The sequence below is a fragment of the Fistularia commersonii genome, chromosome 30 (assembly GCF_037954325.1).
Source record: "Fistularia commersonii isolate RoL2024-O1a breed Wild chromosome 30, RoL_Fcom_v1.0, whole genome shotgun sequence".
In the NCBI taxonomy this organism is placed as follows: domain Eukaryota; kingdom Metazoa; phylum Chordata; class Actinopteri; order Syngnathiformes; family Fistulariidae; genus Fistularia; species Fistularia commersonii.
In genome coordinates this window covers 3,730,798-3,749,449 of record NC_141313.1, presented here as the reverse complement: position 1 = coordinate 3,749,449, position 18,652 = coordinate 3,730,798, and the positions used below count along the sequence as shown (strand labels likewise).

Genomic DNA, 18,652 nt, shown 5'->3' with positions numbered 1-18,652 from the left:
GTGATGTTAATCTTACACCAACATGACTTATAAAAAGGTTTAATGAGAAGGAATTCCGCTTTCAAATGTGTGTGTGTTTTAATCCTCTTTGCCTTTATCTTGAACACATGTGTGGTTCAAAGTTCTTTATGTGATGTAGAACCATTAAAATTAATGTACATGGCCCAATAATCCACACAGTCAGGGTCTAATGTAAAAGTGTGCATTTACACTGGCACACATGGCATTCAGAAAATCCTGAACTATAAATAGCTTCCCTATATAGATTAAGATGAAGATTAGTAGAGATTTAGTTTGGTGCAAGCCCAGCTTAAAAAAACAAGCACAAATTCACAGTAGAATGGTTCAGGATGTTAAATTAAATAAAATACTTTACAGAAAGGAGAATATATCTCATCAGGGCCAATGAAAATAAACATCTGCTGTATCAGTAGGATGAAGATTTACAGAGTTCTCCATAAAGTTACAAATACAAGTCGAATTTGATGTGTGAATTATATATTCATCAATAAGCCTGAACTGCATGTATGTATGTATATATTTCATCCAAAGTGTAAATTCAAATTGTGCATTTAAAGATACTTCACATTAGAATTGCAACTGTTAAGCCTTTGGGAAAACATGGGAAATCAACAGCACATCAGTGTTCATGTGTGCTCATGTTTTCCCGACAGATATATTTAAAGAATCTGTCTTTGTCTGTTCGCTTGATAGAATCACCGTTGTAATTCCAAGAATTCCTCCACGTCACGTTAACACACACAAACACACGAATAAACACACCAAGATTTGAAGCGTACACCCTTCCTGAGAGGAAGCGCTACAAAGAGTTATCACACGCATATCAGGCTGACGTCACTATGGCAACATGCTCAACACGTATTTCACTCTGCTGACCAGTTATTCATCAGCTTTTGAATTTATTTATCCAAAATTTTCTGTCAATGGCAGAAGGTGATGGAGGTGGCAACGAGTTTTAATGTGTGCCATTCACACAGTTCCTTTTGCGTCAGACATGGTTACAAGTAGTTTGGACATTTGTCTGCTTTCTTCAACCAGCATATTGGTATCACATACAAGGTCAATCCTGAACCCTGACCCCCCTGTAATAAATAAAGTACATCATGCTTAAGTGAGCTTTTCCATCTGTATTAAAGTCATAAACAAGCCGTCATGCTTCTTATCTCATTTTTCCAGTTCACTCATTCATAAAGAGAAATAAACAAGGAATGGAAAATTTCACTAATAATCCACTGGGATTTAATCCAAATATTAGTTAGTTATACAAGATAGTTTCTTTCACAGCATGTACACTATATTCTTATGCCAATTTATGTGGTATAGTTGTCTGTTTTTATTTTCCCTCTTAAATATTTCATCAACCACATGTTAAATTTAATACATGCCTTGTGTCGCTCACTGTGGTATCCTTCAAACATATGGTCCCAAGCTTTGCTTTTCCAAAGCAGAGAAGTAATTCAGCATCTTTTCAATCACACCCGATCGGCTCAAGAAAAACCATGATCTCTGAAGCCTCCAAAGGTCAGCTTTCATGAACCTGCTGGCCGGCTTGTTAATGAAGACACTCCACGTACAGCTTTGGCCGGTCGCTGTTTACTACCGCAGCCATCTGCTCAGCTGTGTGTTGTCATTTAACAACATTTGTGGGGTCCGTATACTATGCTTGTGGGAGCTAATGAAAAAAAAAAAAAAAATCTGGGCCCCTGCAACTTTAAGTGACTGTTTGGGGGTCAAGAGAATAATCCCATTAACTCACGACCATTCTTTTCCACCAAAGCTAATGACAGCCAAATAAATGACAGCTGTGCTCCCTCTGTCTTTGTCACCCGCATATCCACACCCACACCAAATGCTCGCAAGCCAAAGAAAACATATGTAAAATTGCATAAATTGTATTTAAATCTACTATCAAACAATAAACTGACAAACACAACTTTAACTTCTTCTATTACCAACTAATCCATCACAATACATTTTCAATTCACAAATTAACTGTATTTTGTGTGAAAGTCTTTATCACTCCACATCATTTTGCTTCAATCGTTTTGCTTATTTGGGCAGAACCCCAAGATACAAATGTTTTCCATTTACTTGCCTAGTCATATAACATGGGGAGGGGGGGGGGGGATCAACGAAATAAAATTGACTGAAATACCACCACATCTGGACACAGACAGGAAAGTCAGATCTGCCGATTTATGGATGTCTGACTGAGTATGTGTGTGTGTTCGTGCATACATGTGTATATGAAAAGAAGCCCCATGGGAGCGTATGTTAAGTTGTTTGCCAAAATAACAGGGGGAAAGGGACAGGAGGTAAAGTCAGAAGATAGGCAGCTGATGTGGGGAGGCTCAGCAGGCTGTGAATGGCAGATGGGGGAGGCGGGGGGGGCAGAAGGAGACTTACATTGACACCTCCCCCTCCCACCTCATTGTTACAAAGAGAAAGTGGGTTTTAAGATGACCTGAGGGTCACGCACACAAACACTTCCTCTCCCTCTGCAGAGCATCTGTCTGCCCGCCTGCCGACGTCAGGACCTTTTGGGTCACTGAGCCATTCTTTCATTCATTCGCTCGAAGACACTCGCACACACAAACACACACTCTCTGCAAACGCGTGCCATAAATTTATCACAGACACACTCCACCAGGCTACAAATTATCAGAATTTTGTCTTTCAAAAAGGCCTCAGGTATCTCCGGGGGTCGTCACCCCCGGAGATACCAAATTTCAATACACTGGCAACGGTTAGTAAATTTCATTGTAAACTATAACAACAATCAGCTAAAGGACGTTGATGCTTTTCTTTAAAGTAAAACAACAGTGTAATCCTGTTAGCAATTTGTAGAGAACCTGATGTTCACTTTTAAAAAAACAGCTCCATCTGGTCTCAACGTCCGTCTGTGGCCCACTTCCCTGACACAATCTGCTTTTTCATTCATAACCATCAGACATTATTTGTGCATATGCTTCCAGCTGAGCTAAAAACTCGTACAGACTTTCCCTCCCCGAATTATGAAGAAATGGTTTTTGAGCAGCCGGAAACCGTTTATGATTTGAAATGGGAAAGAACTGAAATATGGTAGTGCTGGTGTAACAGAGGATATGTCTAGGCATGAAATGATTACTTTTTTCTACCTGCTGTGTGTGTGTGTGTGTGTGTGTGTGTGTGTGTGTGTTTATAGATACATCTGACACGAGTCAGCTTTGTTTGTGTAACTGTGTTTGACCAACAGAAATGGTCATCCTGAAGTGTGCTTGGGTAAGTTTTCTTTTCATAGTAGCCTCTATTCATTCAGCAAAATTTTAGCATCATATTAACAACACTGAAAACGGCTCATAGAGAAGTGTTTCCTATAAACCTTTAGTTTCTTTTGGCAACTTTGCAAAATGTCTGCGGGAAGATTGACCCCTCTGGAGCGGGAGTTTGATCATGAACCCGCTTACTGAATCATTTCCTCCACAAAAAAAAAAAAAAAAGTTGAGGGGAAAAATTGAGTAGCTCTGCTTCAGCTGACATGTTATCCACCTCTGTTTTAATCTTCAGACAGTTAGAAAAGTGTTCTCACCTTGACAGAGTCCAGCAGGTCTTTGGGGAAAAAACGCCTCAAACCGACATCTTTCCTGGACAAAGGAGGGATGCAGGACGGAGAGAGTAAAGGTTTTTATGAGTCAATAATTACACTTTTGTCTGTTTTTCTTCCTTGGTGAAATCAGGCTACGAAAAGATAAAGTTGGGTGAACAGGTGAAGGCAGGAAAAAAATGCTGAGTAAGCTGTGACGAATCTTTTCCAGGCAAACTGTACTAAATGAAAATAGAGCACAGATAGAGGTAGAGGAAGGCAGGAAGGAGGACAATGAGAGATGCTTCAGAGACAAAGAACAACAAGCAGCAATAAAGCTCCAAGATAACGAATGAGCTAATGCCTCAAACTCCTCCAGGAAAAGAAACTAGAGTCTGAGAACGCCGAAAAATCTCCTCCTACTTTCACCCAAACCTTTATTCTGATCATTTTATTTTTCTGGTTGACACAGCAACCTCTACTTCACTCTTGCAAGTTAAATCACGACACACTCTTAAATGCTGCCATGTGGTTGTCAAACACTTGCAGAAACCCAAAAGAAAGAAAAAGAACATTTTTAGAACTCTGATAATAATTCATTTGGATTATTAAGGTAGTCGCGAATGTTTCTATCCAACAATCTTGATGTAGTTAGACGCGTTGATGGAAAAAGTCAAATTTGTAATGATGTGATATTGACCGCATTAAACTTCTGCCCATTTTTCTGAAAATGTGTTAAAATATATCAAATATTTCGGATCCCAACATATTCCAAATATGATAGGTTGGGCTCTTATGGTGGCCGTTGCTCGATGAGTAGGTGGTTCGTTATGTTAATAAGTGAGTCGTTTTGCAGAAACCAAGTTGAATGGGTTAGTATGCTGTATTTTCTTGAATCCATTGGAAAATGGTAGCCTAAGTGATTGAAATTATTAATAATTTTTGAGTTATCGACAACAGGTCCCTCCAACAGGGCAGGTGTGTAAAAGAATAGAGAAAAATTGAGTAGTAGTAAAGATAACAAAATGAAATTGATCTACTCCTACCCGCCTAACATTCACGAAAGCCAAACACTTTCAAATTTTGAAACAGAACAATGCTGTAGAAGGGAAATTTGGAGCAAATGGTTTAGAAATTATTGAGTAAGCACTGATCTGTAACATAAGCATTACTCTGAGCGAAGCTGGCAGCTTGGTGAACCAGGGTGCAAAAAACGTGTTCCCTCTCCATCTACTTTGTTTAAAATATGCATGACACAAGTTCTTTTCCCAATCAAAAGAGAGATGCTAAACAAAGAGAGCAAGAACACAGGATGAAAGCAGAAAGAAATAGAGGACGGGAGCACAGTGAAGATTGAGAGGCGGACAAAGAGTTGCGAGCAGAGAAAGAACGAGTGGACATTCTTCTCGGATAATTGCAGAGCTCATTAGTCGGACGGACAGAAAGAAAGACTTTAGTGGAGGAGAGCAGCTCATTAGACTTGGGCAGGTTTGAGCCAAGCCTTGTTACAGTAATAGCTTGTCGACATCCGGCGACCAGCACACTGATGGTTAATCAGCCAGACAGCTCAAACCAGCTCAATCGACACAAGAAATACATGTAACGTATGAGTGTGTGAATTAACAGTAAAAACATGAAACCGGTTTGGGCAGCCGCTGAATGTGAACAAGCTATTATTATCCATGTTCTGCAACATGAAGGATGTACATATTTTATGAGTGTATCCACATATCCAGATTCCTCCTAACAAAAGGATTCAACCAACGGCTATGAGGAGAGAGGTTTTGTTTTTCTGAATGCTTAAGCGGGGCTGAAAACATCTTTTCGTCTGGGAAAGGATCTGATAGAGGGGAAATGTTGGCTACGAGGGAGAATTCTCAGTGGTGTGTACTGCTGCAGTGTTTGGCTTTTGGAGAAAATACTTACTCAAGTAGTTCATAGTTGGATTTCTTGTCCAGGGCGTTTCCTCTCATTTCTTTGAAGAACCTCCTGGAATTTATCACCGGCGGGACACAGAAAGAGAGCAAGGTCAGGACCACTGACTGCAGTTACACCTTCATTAGTTGTAAAAGGTCAATTGTCCAAATCAAAACTGTTTAGGCTTCAATTTTATTCCATGTTTGCACACACTGCAAAACTTACTATGACGAATGCTGACATATGTTGGCAAGAATATTTAGTGCAGCCAAAGGAAAGTTCAGATGTTCAGACACAACATCTAATTAAACGAGACCTTTCATCTGCAGGAATCATTGAAATTTACCAAAAAAGTAGAGACAAACCAACATACCAATCAGCCAACATCAAACTTTGAGGCATCGGCTTTTACGCTGGTCTCAAAGAAGTCAGATCAATATTTCAATGTACAACGTCTAATCGGTTTGTTGTGTCTTCTTTGCATACAGGCTCCTGGCTGGACACCAGCCTTATTGAAACAATGATTTCTGGTTTTATGAAGGTTTTGACTTCCACCTCAGCGCATTCAGTTTCAACCACTGACTGAGAACACTGATGAACACCTGTATGTTTTTAATAGTGTTCTGACAACAATGGATGTCTTTCAAAACAGTTTATGTTGGTTTTGGATCCAGAGTTGGATAATAAGATGACCCTAGTTTTAAGATATATAAAGTCCATCCCTTCTCCTCCTCACATGTTATAGTATAAGCTGTGTTTTGGAATCAAAGTGTGACACTGACGCAATGTAAACAATCACATACATCGAAATGGATCCAGTGAATTGGAAACTGATTCAGTGTGATCGGGGTCCCCGACATTGTCTTACCTGATTTCCAAACAGCCAAGTTTAAGTGCAATATCTTGCTCCACTTGTTCCCCAATTTCTGTCATGTAGTCATTTTTCACCTAGAGGAAACCCATATACATCTCACATATATTATATACATACAGACATATCATTCATATATATCATATACATACTGACATATTATTCAAGACACTGAACTATTTAGATCTGTGTGCAAGAAATGGCAGGCCATCTATATGACACATGAATACAAAGCCCCGTGGACCAAGAAGACTCTGCGGCAGAGCGTTCTTGCAATGCCGTATGCCTCAGTGTTCACTCCAGAGAAGAAACCAAAAATATTTGTAAGTACCTGATGATAGAAGAAATTGAGCGTAGGTATGTCTTCCTTGAACTGCTGCACAAAGCCTTTTGGGAGGTATCGGATCCTTAATTCATACCTAAGAAGAAGATAAGGGTGAGTGCGTTTTGCTGCTCTGAGCTCACTGCATTTCATTTCACACCCGCAACGAAAATTATGCATGAGTTAAGGATCAGGCAGATGTGTAAGTTTGAAGATAAGACAGAATTAAGAAGAGTATGTGAGAAAGGAGTGGAGCAAAAATCGATGCCTCGATGTAGGCTGTCTCCCACTACAAAAATATCCATTATTCTTTTACAATAGTTTTGAATAGACAAAAGTATGATATATAATTACACAGTCTGCATCCCACCATGGATCATTTTCAGGTGAATACATTTAGTTCTGGCAGTTCTTCACTTTGGGAACAGCTTAGAAGTGACATTTAAAAAGAAGAAAATGAAGCAACCTAAATAACCCCCCACCCTACAAGATATTAAAAGGTCTTCCACAAGCATTTTCATTAATTTTGGATTAAAAACCCATTATGGCAGGGACACGATCAGCCATTTTTTTGTTCTATCTGACATGTCAAAGCCACTATTGTGAGTGTTTATATAAATCTCAGGAATGAAAAAGGCGCATCTGAGGCTTGGGATGTTCATATATAAAAGAAAAGGGGGTACGCGATCAGTGCATGGTGGACGGAGAGGGAAAGACAGGAGAGTTGTTGACTTAGTCAAACAAAGCAGGCATCTGGTTCCCTGTCTTTATATATCCTCAGTGCGAAAGGTCCTAAACATATAATAGCATTAGCAACAGGAGCGCCACAATAGAGGTTGTATATCTGAACTGCCAAACCAGTCCAACCATAACGTATCACACACTGGGCCTCCTATCACCACACGGCAGAAGGTCCTCAGTAGTTTGCAATAAATCCTTTCTGATGGGCTACTTTTCAACATGACAGACTGCTGAAGCTAGTATTTAGGGAACTCAAAGTGTTTGAGTAACTACACAGGCCATAATAAGTCACTTTTAAGATCTAAAAAGCTGCTTGTACAGTCAAGCCTCACAGCTGTCCCTTAATGTTTTTAAAGGACCTAACAGTGAATGTAATCAGCTTATTTTCACTTAAATCCACAATATAGCTAAGTAGTTGCAGTGGTGTTTTATAATGACAAAGTAGTACTGCATCGCAAGGCAGTAAAAGAAATTACTGCTGAACATTCAATTTTGAATCAACAATAACCAAGTCATGCGAGTGTCACCCTGCAGAGATATAGAGAGGAAGAAATGTGAAATATTCAATTTAAAACGCACTCTATTACAAAGTTGAATTGAATAATAGAGTAAATGGAGCGATGGACAGTAATTGCCCGAAATGTAGCAAGAATGGGTTAAATACTGCCATGATAAAACTAGTCAACTAGTCTACTTAATGACCTTGTTACATCTGAACAATGAAACATTTGCATGGCGGACTCTAAGACACTCTTTGCTCACCTCCACTCCTCGTTTGCCCGCGTCTGTTCATATTTCTCTCGAACATGGGAGACGCCCAAATCTGGATGAAGCCAATGCACTTGGTCTTTGGATTGGCTGTTGCTGAGACGCAGACCAAAACAAGACGTCCAGCGCACTTTGTGGATGTCCAGGATCTTCTGGATGATTCCCTGCAGACAGAGTCAATGAGGTAAAAAACAGTTACTGGACTCAAAACTAATATTTTTCTAAGAACGAAGATCAATTCTTTAAGTATTGTACTTGGCAGAGACAGATCACACTCAGCTTAACTACACTGGCCTTGACGACTAACACATGTAATTCAGTGTAGTGTTTCAAATTAAATAAAACAAGAATCCAAGTGGAAAAAGATACTTCCATCGTGTTTGGAGGAGTTTGGTGAAATGTGAATGGTTTTATTTTTTGTGTTTTACTTCAGGTCGACAACAGGGGCAAGATGGTTTTATGCGGGTGTGTAGGTGACTTCCGAATATTAAGCATGACATTTCCACCCAAACAAGCAGACGTCATGCACTCATGCACAATATTGCTCACGGAGCTGTGCGTGTTGCTATGAAAAACACTGGGGGGGTCTGACCTAGATAGTGACAGAGGGGATGAGAGATTTGCAGGATCTTGTACGACCATGTATTTTTGAGCAACGCTAAGTAGGCTCTGTGTCATGGCAGCGGATCCAAAGGAATACTGCGAAGTACACTGTTTCAGTGGGAGGGCCAGGGGTACTTGTATTTGCGAGAAAAATATTCTGTGTGCCTTTTATCAGAGCAGACAGCCGGGACCTTGAACTGAGGACAAACAGCAAAAGTCCATATTGAGAACTTCTGCTATGGGCAAACTGCAAAATGCAATGTCGAAGGTGGAGACAACATCATGGACACCCTGGTATAAAGCAGCAAAACCAAAAGCAAATGTTTCATTCTAAATATTAGTCTGGCAAAGATTATAATGTGAACTGTTGGTTTAAGAGGAAGCACGATATCATAAAGAATTATTCCTGACAATAAATAACAGTACCATAACTTATACCAATCTACGTCACGTGCTTTACTCCAGGTGCCTAAACAATCTTATTATAACATACAATACACTTAAAATATGAGATACTACCATTTGTATTAAGCCACATCAGAATAGTTATGAGTACCACTGACTAAACTTGCATGAAAGTTTCAGAAATGCTGTTTTAGGAAAGCTTGCTAAAATTTCAATCCAAGGTGTTTTGAGTTTTTTTTGTTGTTTGATCGTTTTGATGGGGGAGGGGGAAAAAGTCATTTTGAAAGATTTCAACAGGAGCTAACCTGGGTTTGGTGGCTGTGTGCCACAAACGGGGGGGGAGGAAATACTGGGAGACTGACTAAGTCATTGTTCCTCCTGAGCTTTTCATGGGATTTGTAGACAATAAGGCAAATATAGAACAGCGCCAGCCCTATCCTTCTGTTGCTTCTGGGTGTTAGGCGTCCAACCACCAGAGCTGTGTGTGTGTGTGCGTGCGTGTGTGCGTGTGTGCTCTTACTCTGACATCTGTTGCGTCTCCGTATCTGATGTTTGAAGACCAGCAGCTCTGTTCAATGTTGGTCTCAAAGTGATGGAAAACTTTCAGAACTCTGTCCATGGAGCCGGCCATGGTTCGGTCTGAACCCCCGGCGCTCAGCCTTGACTTGGCGCCTTCCAGGAGGGTGTGGTTCAGGTTGGGGTCCAGGTAAGGGGTTGCCATGGTTTTCCCTGCTGATACTGCTGCTGCTATGTGTCTGTCATATTCTGAGGAGAGGGGCAGAGAAAGACAGGGACTGACTAAGAGAGATATAGAAACAGAGAACCATTGCAGACAAGATGCAAAAATTTTTTTTTTTTGATGCTAGTTGTCTTTGTTGGCAAATAAACACAAATTTAGAAGAATCAATCCACTTTTTCAGTGGAATATTCAATAAATGCAGCATATGAAAAAGGTAACAAAATGCCTGTGGCGGATTCTAGAATGTCTATCAATAGTCTAAAGTACAGGCCAATAACTCTTCAAACAAAAAGATGTTTCAGTAAATTTCAAAATCTGAAGGCGGCAAGTACATTTTCCAAAGTCAAAAAAATGACTCATAGGGTAAACAAACAATGGCCAGTTTAAGTTTGCTTTTTTTCGTATTTCTGTCAAAATGCAGCCTAATTTATCCTTGGTGTTTGAATAGCGTGACAAAAAAATGACATTGCATTTTCTTTTTCTTCTCTTCTGTTGGTTAAAGCTTGAAGCACATTAAGCCCCAACTTTTCCGATTAACTGAAAGTCAATGCCCTGAAGAAAAAATATACATGTATGTACATATAAACACTGAACAACATAGAGAAAAATTGAGAGGTGCATCTTCGGTCAAGGCTTCGTGTTTAAGCCTCTGAAACTACAAAAGAAAAAAAACAATGCACCTCGGGTAGCCATTTTTCATTGGGTCCTGTCATAAACATACTTCCTGGACTTGCAGTGTAAGATCAGAGTACATCAAACAGTAACTGCCTCTTCCAGGTGTGTGTGTGTGTGTGTGTGTGTATGACATGTGAACGATTGTGTGCGATTGTGCTCATATGATGGAAACACTACACAGGAAGATATTCAGATCCCTTTTCCTCCCTTCCCGTTCTTCTCCTCCATTAGGGGTGAACTGATATGTAGTAGCAGGTAATTACACCATAGAACGCTAACAAGTCCACATACCACAAATTTGTTGAAGGATATATCCTAACCCGTGCTCTCAGGTTACTTTACTACTTTGAATGATGACTTTTGTATTCTCAATTCACAGCCCTGGCTTTCATTGCTGCAACTCTCTCTCCCTCTCACTTTGCAGGTCAACAGTGGCTTTGGTGGTGCACTAAGTCATTTCCCATGGAGTCGGATGTCACCCCGCGTGCCCTCCTGAGGGGCTTCGTGCTACTTGTGTGTTCGTGTCAAGAGATTTCATTCGTACCTCTGTCCCAACACATGGGGAAGGGGCTGCAGCCACTTGTTGCCATAGAGACACATGTCTGTCCCTGCCTGTGTCTTAGGATAGACAGGCAGCTGGTGGCTTCACAACCTCGCATCTCACAATCACGCACTCGCACACTTCTCCCTTGCAGGCATTACAGAAATGAAGCAGTGCTGGGATTCATACAGAACTAAATGAAAAACCGTCACACAACTGAGGCAGAACTCAAAACACACGCTCTGTCTCTACAACATCCAAGTCTGTCCACGGGCTGGCACGCCAAGACTTCATCTCCGAAAGGATAAGCAGAAATGGGATCCTCAGAAAAGTATTTTTCCACTTGTAGAGTCTGAAGATGCTAGAGATCCTGTTCAAAGCTGGAGCGAGAAATCCCTCATTCTCAGATGCTCACAAACAGCTAAATATAGTCCAAACTTGGAAAAAAATCCTTGCGCAAAGCCTTGCTGCTCCACTAAATCTGATCTTGAATCTTTCCTGAAAAATCCCCAGAGATGCAAAGTCCCTTTAATCCACAAAACTGCCCCCTCCTCTTCTGTCCACTTCTTTTCCTCTTCAGTGGCCTCTTTCTGATTACAGCATGCTGTTTGTCTATCGGGAGATTTCTGCCCCGTGCCTGCACTCCATAGTTACACAGTTGCCGTGGAAGTGCAGAGCTGCCATCGTCGAGTTTTTCACTCAGACTTTTCCGTGATGGAGGGAAGTCTTTCCCTCTGGTTGAGGTTCATAGAGAAATCCAGATTGTGCAACTTCAGCAGTGGCAGGGAAGAAGAGACAATTAGTATGCCCAGTGAGGAAACAAAGAGAATGTTTGGGAGAACGAGCCAGAAAAAACAAAACAAAAGAGGCAGGGAGAAGAGAGAGGCAGGGAGAGGCAGAGAGAGGCAGAGAGATGCGGACAGACTGGAAAAGGCAGCGACTGTCTCAGGATGAATGAGAGGAAAGTTGAATGGGCAACAAGAGAGATCAAGAGCAGCTTTTGGAGGAGCAGGAGGAGCTAGAACCTATTAATATGCTAATCGCATATTCAATGAAAATCCCTTCCCACTTTAATTTTTTTTTTCCATTTTTTTTTTTCATAAATTTCCCCTCAGAGCAGCCAGTATTTTGAAGGCGAACATCTCACACATTAAACATTATTAAATTGATATACTGAGGGTTACGCATGCCTTAACTGCAGGACATTATTTCACTTCAGAACAACTAATTTCATCATTTTGAAATACTGTTGGGGTTGAGAAAAATAGTCACAGCTCCACAATCATAGTGTGCGTATTAGCTCGCACATACAGAGGTGGGATAAGAGCCACCGACACTGAAACAAAACATGTACAGGAAAAATGTCATGTGCTGGAAGTTGATAGATACTGCAGGCTGATAGCAGGGCGTGAACGAGGTCATATAACTTGGTAACTTGATAACTAGTATCAAAGTGACATGGCATTTAGGGTGATATTACTTTTTTTTCCCAGCTTTCTTTTCCCAGCTGAGCAAATAAGAAACAAGTTAATTTCCCAACTACAATGGAATTATCCCAACTAATCAACTTCATAGTTCTGGAGAGATCATGATATTCTGTCACAGTACTCAGGAGCCTGCCACAAAGCCTGATCGCCATGTCAGCAAGGATAGAGTATCCTACATGCAGGGTGCACCGACTGCTAATGGTGTTGCCACTGACCAGATGCCAGCCTCTATAAATCACATAGACATTTATGTGGATCAACACCTCCTCATCACCGAGATCGACCGCCTACTGCACACAGTCGCTAACACGCATAAATAAGTTACTTACTTGAAAATGCAAGACAGAACAAAAAAAAAAAAAAAACAACTAATTTTGGTGTGTGTGTGTGTAAGTGATGGGGGGGGGTTCCTTTACGTAATTTTGTCCTCCATCTCAGGCCTCGGCCATTGTTACAAAACCTGGGGGAGCAAAGGGTTTTAGCCTTGTGTTTCGTGTGTGTGTGTGTTAGTGTGTGTGTGTGTGTGTGTGTGTGTGTGCAGTAGTGAGATCCTTTGTGTCAGAGGGCCGGATGTTGCCATGAATGGGAAGAGCTCTTTTGGGACTGAGCCAGTCTCTCTCCCCATCTCGCTTTGTTTGAATAATGATATGTTCATAAGCACACAGGAGAGACACGTCCTTGCATCGGTTTTATCAAAGCCTCGACGTTAAAACAAATGCCTTTTGAATAACAAATGAATTTGACCTAAAAAAAAAAAAAAGATAAACACTATTCATCTTATGTGTGATACTAACCATGTTACATTTTATTATGCTAGTCTTCACAGCTGACCATGTCAGAGCTATGAGCATCGATGAAAATTCAGATTTTAAAACCAATAGTGGAACAGCGCTGGTGCTAGTCATACCCACAATCTTCAGCAACATAGCAGAGTCATACAAGCTGAAAACAGAAATTCCAAAACAACAAAAACAGGACAGACAGATGCCACCTAACCAACTTGTTGCCTACAAAAAAAAAAAAAAAAAGTTGAACTATGTCTCTACTGACACACACACCACTTCCAAGCAGCTGCACCAGCAGGAAATGTGCACAATGAATAATAGAAAGATGGATAAAAGGCGATGGAAACATTTTAAAAAAATAAAACTCAGATACATTCTTAAAATATTTAGATATTTGTCGGATTCTTTATTGGCACTACGTTCCCCGCTGAAGGATATTTTGGCTTAAGAAATGAAGACAATGTGTCATATGTTACCCAACCACTCGGGGCACAATGTGTTACCCTCATTTGTTATAGCTGGACAGCAAGACCCACTTTTGCAACAAGATGCCAAGAGAAGTAAATATGTTCCTCTGCTTTATTCATTTCAGTAACATTGTTTACACCCTCGGGTCCTTGAGAATTAACTGGGACTTTCTCAAAAGAAACATATTTTCAAATTAGACTTGAACGCATACACAAATACACCACTCAAAATTTCTCTCTCTGTCTGCCTTATAAAATCTAAAATACTGCATGCATAAAGAAAACATCAAGGTGCATTTTTCCCCTCTGTTAATTGATTTCTCGAATTATTTTAAACATTCATGGTTTTATACACCCATCATTAGATACCGATGGGACATGTCTGTATGCTGTGTGCTTAGACGAACATAATGAAAGGAGAAATACATTTTCTTTTAAGCTAAGCTAACCATACTATATATTTTTCACCTCTATTCCTCCTAAACAAGTTGAGTCAGTGAGAACGACAGTAAACTGTCAATTGCGGATGAGTGGAGTGGATATGAGGAAAGTTGTTGTTCATCTTTTCTACATTGGTGGCCCCTGTTGGTCGCTGCGACAACTTGTGTGTGAATAAAAGTTGGCAGATGTTGTAGCAGCTGTTTCAGGACACGTCAGCCCACTCACCTGTGTAGAAAGCAATCCGTGAAATATCTGGAAAAACAGACAGAAACGTTCATTAATCAACTCTGTAAATCCTAAACATCCTGAAAAATAACAATAATTAAGAGAAGCTCAATATTCATTTGTGCACAAAGGATAAGCGTTTCAAAATCATAAAATTTAAATGAATTTGACCTGCATTGTAATTTCACATAAACGTCACATTTTATATTACTAATATTTTGTGTAGAAAAACAAGTGTTCCCTCATTAGAAACAATACTGATGTCTATAAAGAATATTTATTTGATAATACTACCCAGATACAGGTTCTATTTTTCTTCCCTCTTTGAAGAACAAGATAACTGAGCTCCTCACGCTTCCAGTGATCTGACATCCAGACTATCAAGTGTTTATACAGTTGCAGAGAAGTACGCTCTTGATAAAATAAAAAAAAAAATCCTGATTATGAAAGTGAATTCCAACTCCTTTTGGTTCAACCAATCAGCAAGACATTGTTGTATTACACTAAACACATGCCACAGCTCCCAACCTCCCACAGGAAGCCCACGAGAGCCCTTTTATGCACTTGATACTCGGTAGAGGCGTCGCAGTGATTGAGCTCTGGAGGCATAGGTCAGGTGGGGGAGTGCCTAAGGGTGTTAGACACTCTGGTTTACACACACAGACACACACATCAGGTACGTACACACACACACACACACCAAAGGGTAGAAATGACATCAGAGGTCAACACCAAAGATGATGTGATGCTTAAACTGAAAGGAAGTATCGTATTGATAAACCATTAGTAATATGAGACCAGCTGCTGGAAAACAGGGTAACAACAATCCCCGAGCAGCATCGATTACTTTCTTTACAGTATATTCACATTTGGGTTTTTTTTTCCAACATATAATTTTAACAATTGCTATTTCTTGTGCATTGTTGTTCCATGTTATTTTCCTAGGCTATTTTCTTCTTGATAAATAGGGGTAATGTCTGTGTATTATTATTTTTTTTTATATAATGTGAATTACTCCTATTTTACTCCTATTTTTACTATTTTTACTCCCTGAATTACTCCTTTTCATTTTGCCACCCCACAATGATACCCACTGAATGTCAATATAAAGCTTTCTTTCCAGTGAGATAAAAGTTGGTCAGTTGGAATATAGATATAGATTTTCAACTGAACAAGATGCCAAAAATAAAAGCAGTAATCCAGGAGATTTTTACCGAGCTAATTTCAGGTGAGCAGTCATTTGTTATTGCATGATCGCTCTGTCTGTCTAATCCTGAAGCTTCACAAGGGGGCTCTGTGCCTTTCTCTGACCCTCTGGTCAAAAGGGGGTGTTTCCAAAGCATGCAGTGTTTGGCGCAACAGCCCTGAGGCACAAATCACACCTGCCAGTCACAGGAGTGTGTGCATAAGAGAGGGGCGGCAAGACAGAGAAAGACTGAAAGAAAGAAAGAGACTGTGCATGTGCGACAAATTATTGTTCAGAAGGCTTAAGATTTAATCAAAATACCCAGCCTTGTCATTTCATTTCAGCCAGTCAAGGGAAATCTTATCATGACTCAGATTAGAGGAAGACACAAACACCAAAACACTCTTTTGTTGATCTGGCCTCTGCTTATTCATTTCAATTCTCACATTTGGAGAGATTCACTGAACAAGGAGAGCAATTATTCAAAGACAGTCAATCTGACATCAAATAAAATGCACCAGTGCGGATGGACACACACACACACACACACACACACACACACACACACACACACACACACACACACACACACACACACACACACACACACACACACACACACACACACACACACACACACACACACACACACACACACACACACACACACACACACACACACACACACACACACACACTGGCTGGTCTAGATAAATCCTACATCCATGCAACATAATAAGGTCATGTCAACGCATGAGTGCTCATACATGTTTATCTGCAAAAAGCACACATTCACTGAAGTGTGCAGTTCAGGTGCACTAATAAAGCTCAGTGGTTTGCAGGAGCAGAACATATGCAGGACCAGAGACACAACACGACACGTTTGGGATAAATGAACTGGTCATTCCAATCTCTTGGAAAGTCTCCTTTTAAATGTATTTAACAAAAACCTTGTGTCAGTGCAAATTCAAATCTTGTACCAGTAGAAATGAAAGGACAAGCTAACAATGGCTTGTTCACTTCGGTTGTTTTTGTAGAACAAACAAATAAAACAAGCTAAGGGTACCAGCAGTTAAATCCTCTCTTTTAGTATATTTTTAAATGTTGGGCTATTAGCCTCTCTGTACGAGTGCTCCAACAGACAGTTGCAATAAATAAATAAATGGATACCCACTAAAGTGTTTATTTTTACTCCTCTCGACTGGCCTCCAGTGTGACATTGTTACTGTACATCTGCCGAAACCAGAGCAAGCCAGAGGTGGTCAATCTCTTTTCTATAAATAAAAGACCACAACAGCTTCCTTGTTTTTACAGCTGAAGGCTACGTCTTCAACTCATCCCTTTATTTATTTTACTCATTATTATTTTAAAGTGGTGAAAAAATGGGTTTCAATATTGCGGTGACTCAAGCAAATGATCTGTGACAAAAATATCATCATGCTTTTTTTTCACTGAATGACTGTTTTGCAAAAGCCTGCTTACATTTTCAAGATGGATTTCATATTAAATGCAATGTCTCAGTTTACATTGTATTAATAAATGCTACTGAGTTGTTATAATCAGTCATTCAATTCAGTATTCTGGTTTTAGCAACACTATCAATCGACATGAACTTCTCTATGTTAATATTTTTCTTTTCCTTTTTGCTGTTGCTCTCAGCAAATCATCCACCTCATCCAACCCTCTCCTCTGCATCTTCTCATAAATGTCCTGCACCACTCTAACATACTTCCCTGCCACTCCAGACGTCTTGATGCAGTAGTACAGTTCCTCTCTCTGCAACCCAGTCGGGTTTTTTTTTCCTAGATCTGCAAAGGCACAATACAGCTCCTTCTGACCTTCTCTGGACATCTGAGGCAAACCGAAGGATGGCTCAGTTGCCTGGATATGTAGTCGCATGAGCACGGACAGGAGTATTTACTTTTTAAATACTTTAAATTGAGAAAATCTTTTACAGAAATATGACAAACCCCAATGTCTAACACTCAGGTGTCATTGTTTTTTTTAGTCATGTATTTACATAAAAAAAACAGACAACCACCTAAGGTTTAACAATCAGCAAAACCAACTATAAACCAAAATTGGGATTCGTACAATAACATATGTGTTAAATGTGTGTTTTTGTGTCACCTTTTCACTTAATGTGAATAAAATATCAGAGTATGTTGCTTGTAGCAAACAGACACTGCTGTGTGTAACCATAAACATATTCAGTCTTTCAACTTGAAAAATGATGTTGGGTTTAATTGCACACAAAGCAGGGACGTAGCAATCTATTACAAGTAATCACTGCAGATGCCTGTGGTGATCCACTTTAGATGCCAGGTGTACCTGTACACTTAAAGCTATCCACCTGTGATATGGTCCCTCTGGATGCAGGATGGTCAGAGCTTGTGGGTGTGTGTGTGTTTATGTGTGTGTATGTGTTAAGCTGTGCTGCCTCAACATGTTCTGCGTTGTTCAAAGAATCATACTGAGGTATCATATTTTGTACTCATCCTCTGGGTATTAGTGTTTGCACTCTGGCTGTAACTTTGATTTTGTGTCCAATTCAAATTCAGATTTATAGCAAACCTAATGGGTATTGTTGATGATGGACAGGATTTAGTGTTGCTTTTTTTGAATCAGCTATTCTTTGCAGACAGCCTGGTCATGTTACTTATAGCCAAAACCAATTTGATGGTACCCTGGTATTTCGATATTTTATGCAAAATAAAAGAGCCTGAAATACCAGCGTATGCAGTTCAAAATCTGCATCGGTAATGTCAATGTGAGTTTACTGCTCAGCAAATCTCTACCACTTTTAAAACAAGATCTAGCCAAGGAAGAATATGCAAGGATTGTTATTTCATGCCATGAACAGGCTCTTATAAAAATAAACATCCGCACCAAGCCA

At 40.1% G+C, this 18,652-nt stretch overlaps 1 protein-coding gene across 11 annotated transcripts in view; it reads right to left on the bottom strand.

Moving 5' to 3' along the window:
• The window catches only part of ptk2aa (protein tyrosine kinase 2aa), a 54,724-nt gene that overhangs the window by 25,504 nt on the left and 10,568 nt on the right, over positions 1-18,652 (bottom strand). For 4 of the 11 annotated variants that reach the window (XM_086178389.1, XM_086178392.1, XM_086178394.1 and 1 more), the window contains exons 1-7: positions 11,169-11,363; positions 9,731-9,975; positions 8,197-8,366; positions 6,703-6,790; positions 6,369-6,448; positions 5,510-5,572; positions 3,590-3,644 (exon numbers count right to left, since the gene is read on the bottom strand). In XM_086178389.1, the coding sequence (XP_086034515.1) occupies positions 3,590-3,644; positions 5,510-5,572; positions 6,369-6,448; positions 6,703-6,790; positions 8,197-8,366; positions 9,731-9,975; positions 11,169-11,283 (816 nt within the window). In that variant the 5' untranslated portion in view covers positions 11,284-11,363. Of the gene's footprint in view, positions 1-3,589; positions 3,645-5,509; positions 5,573-6,368; positions 6,449-6,702; positions 6,791-8,196; positions 8,367-9,730; positions 9,976-11,168; positions 11,365-14,570; positions 14,598-18,652 lie in introns of those variants that run through there. The other 7 variants (XM_086178393.1, XM_086178388.1, XM_086178396.1 and 4 more) reach the window with 3 other exon arrangements.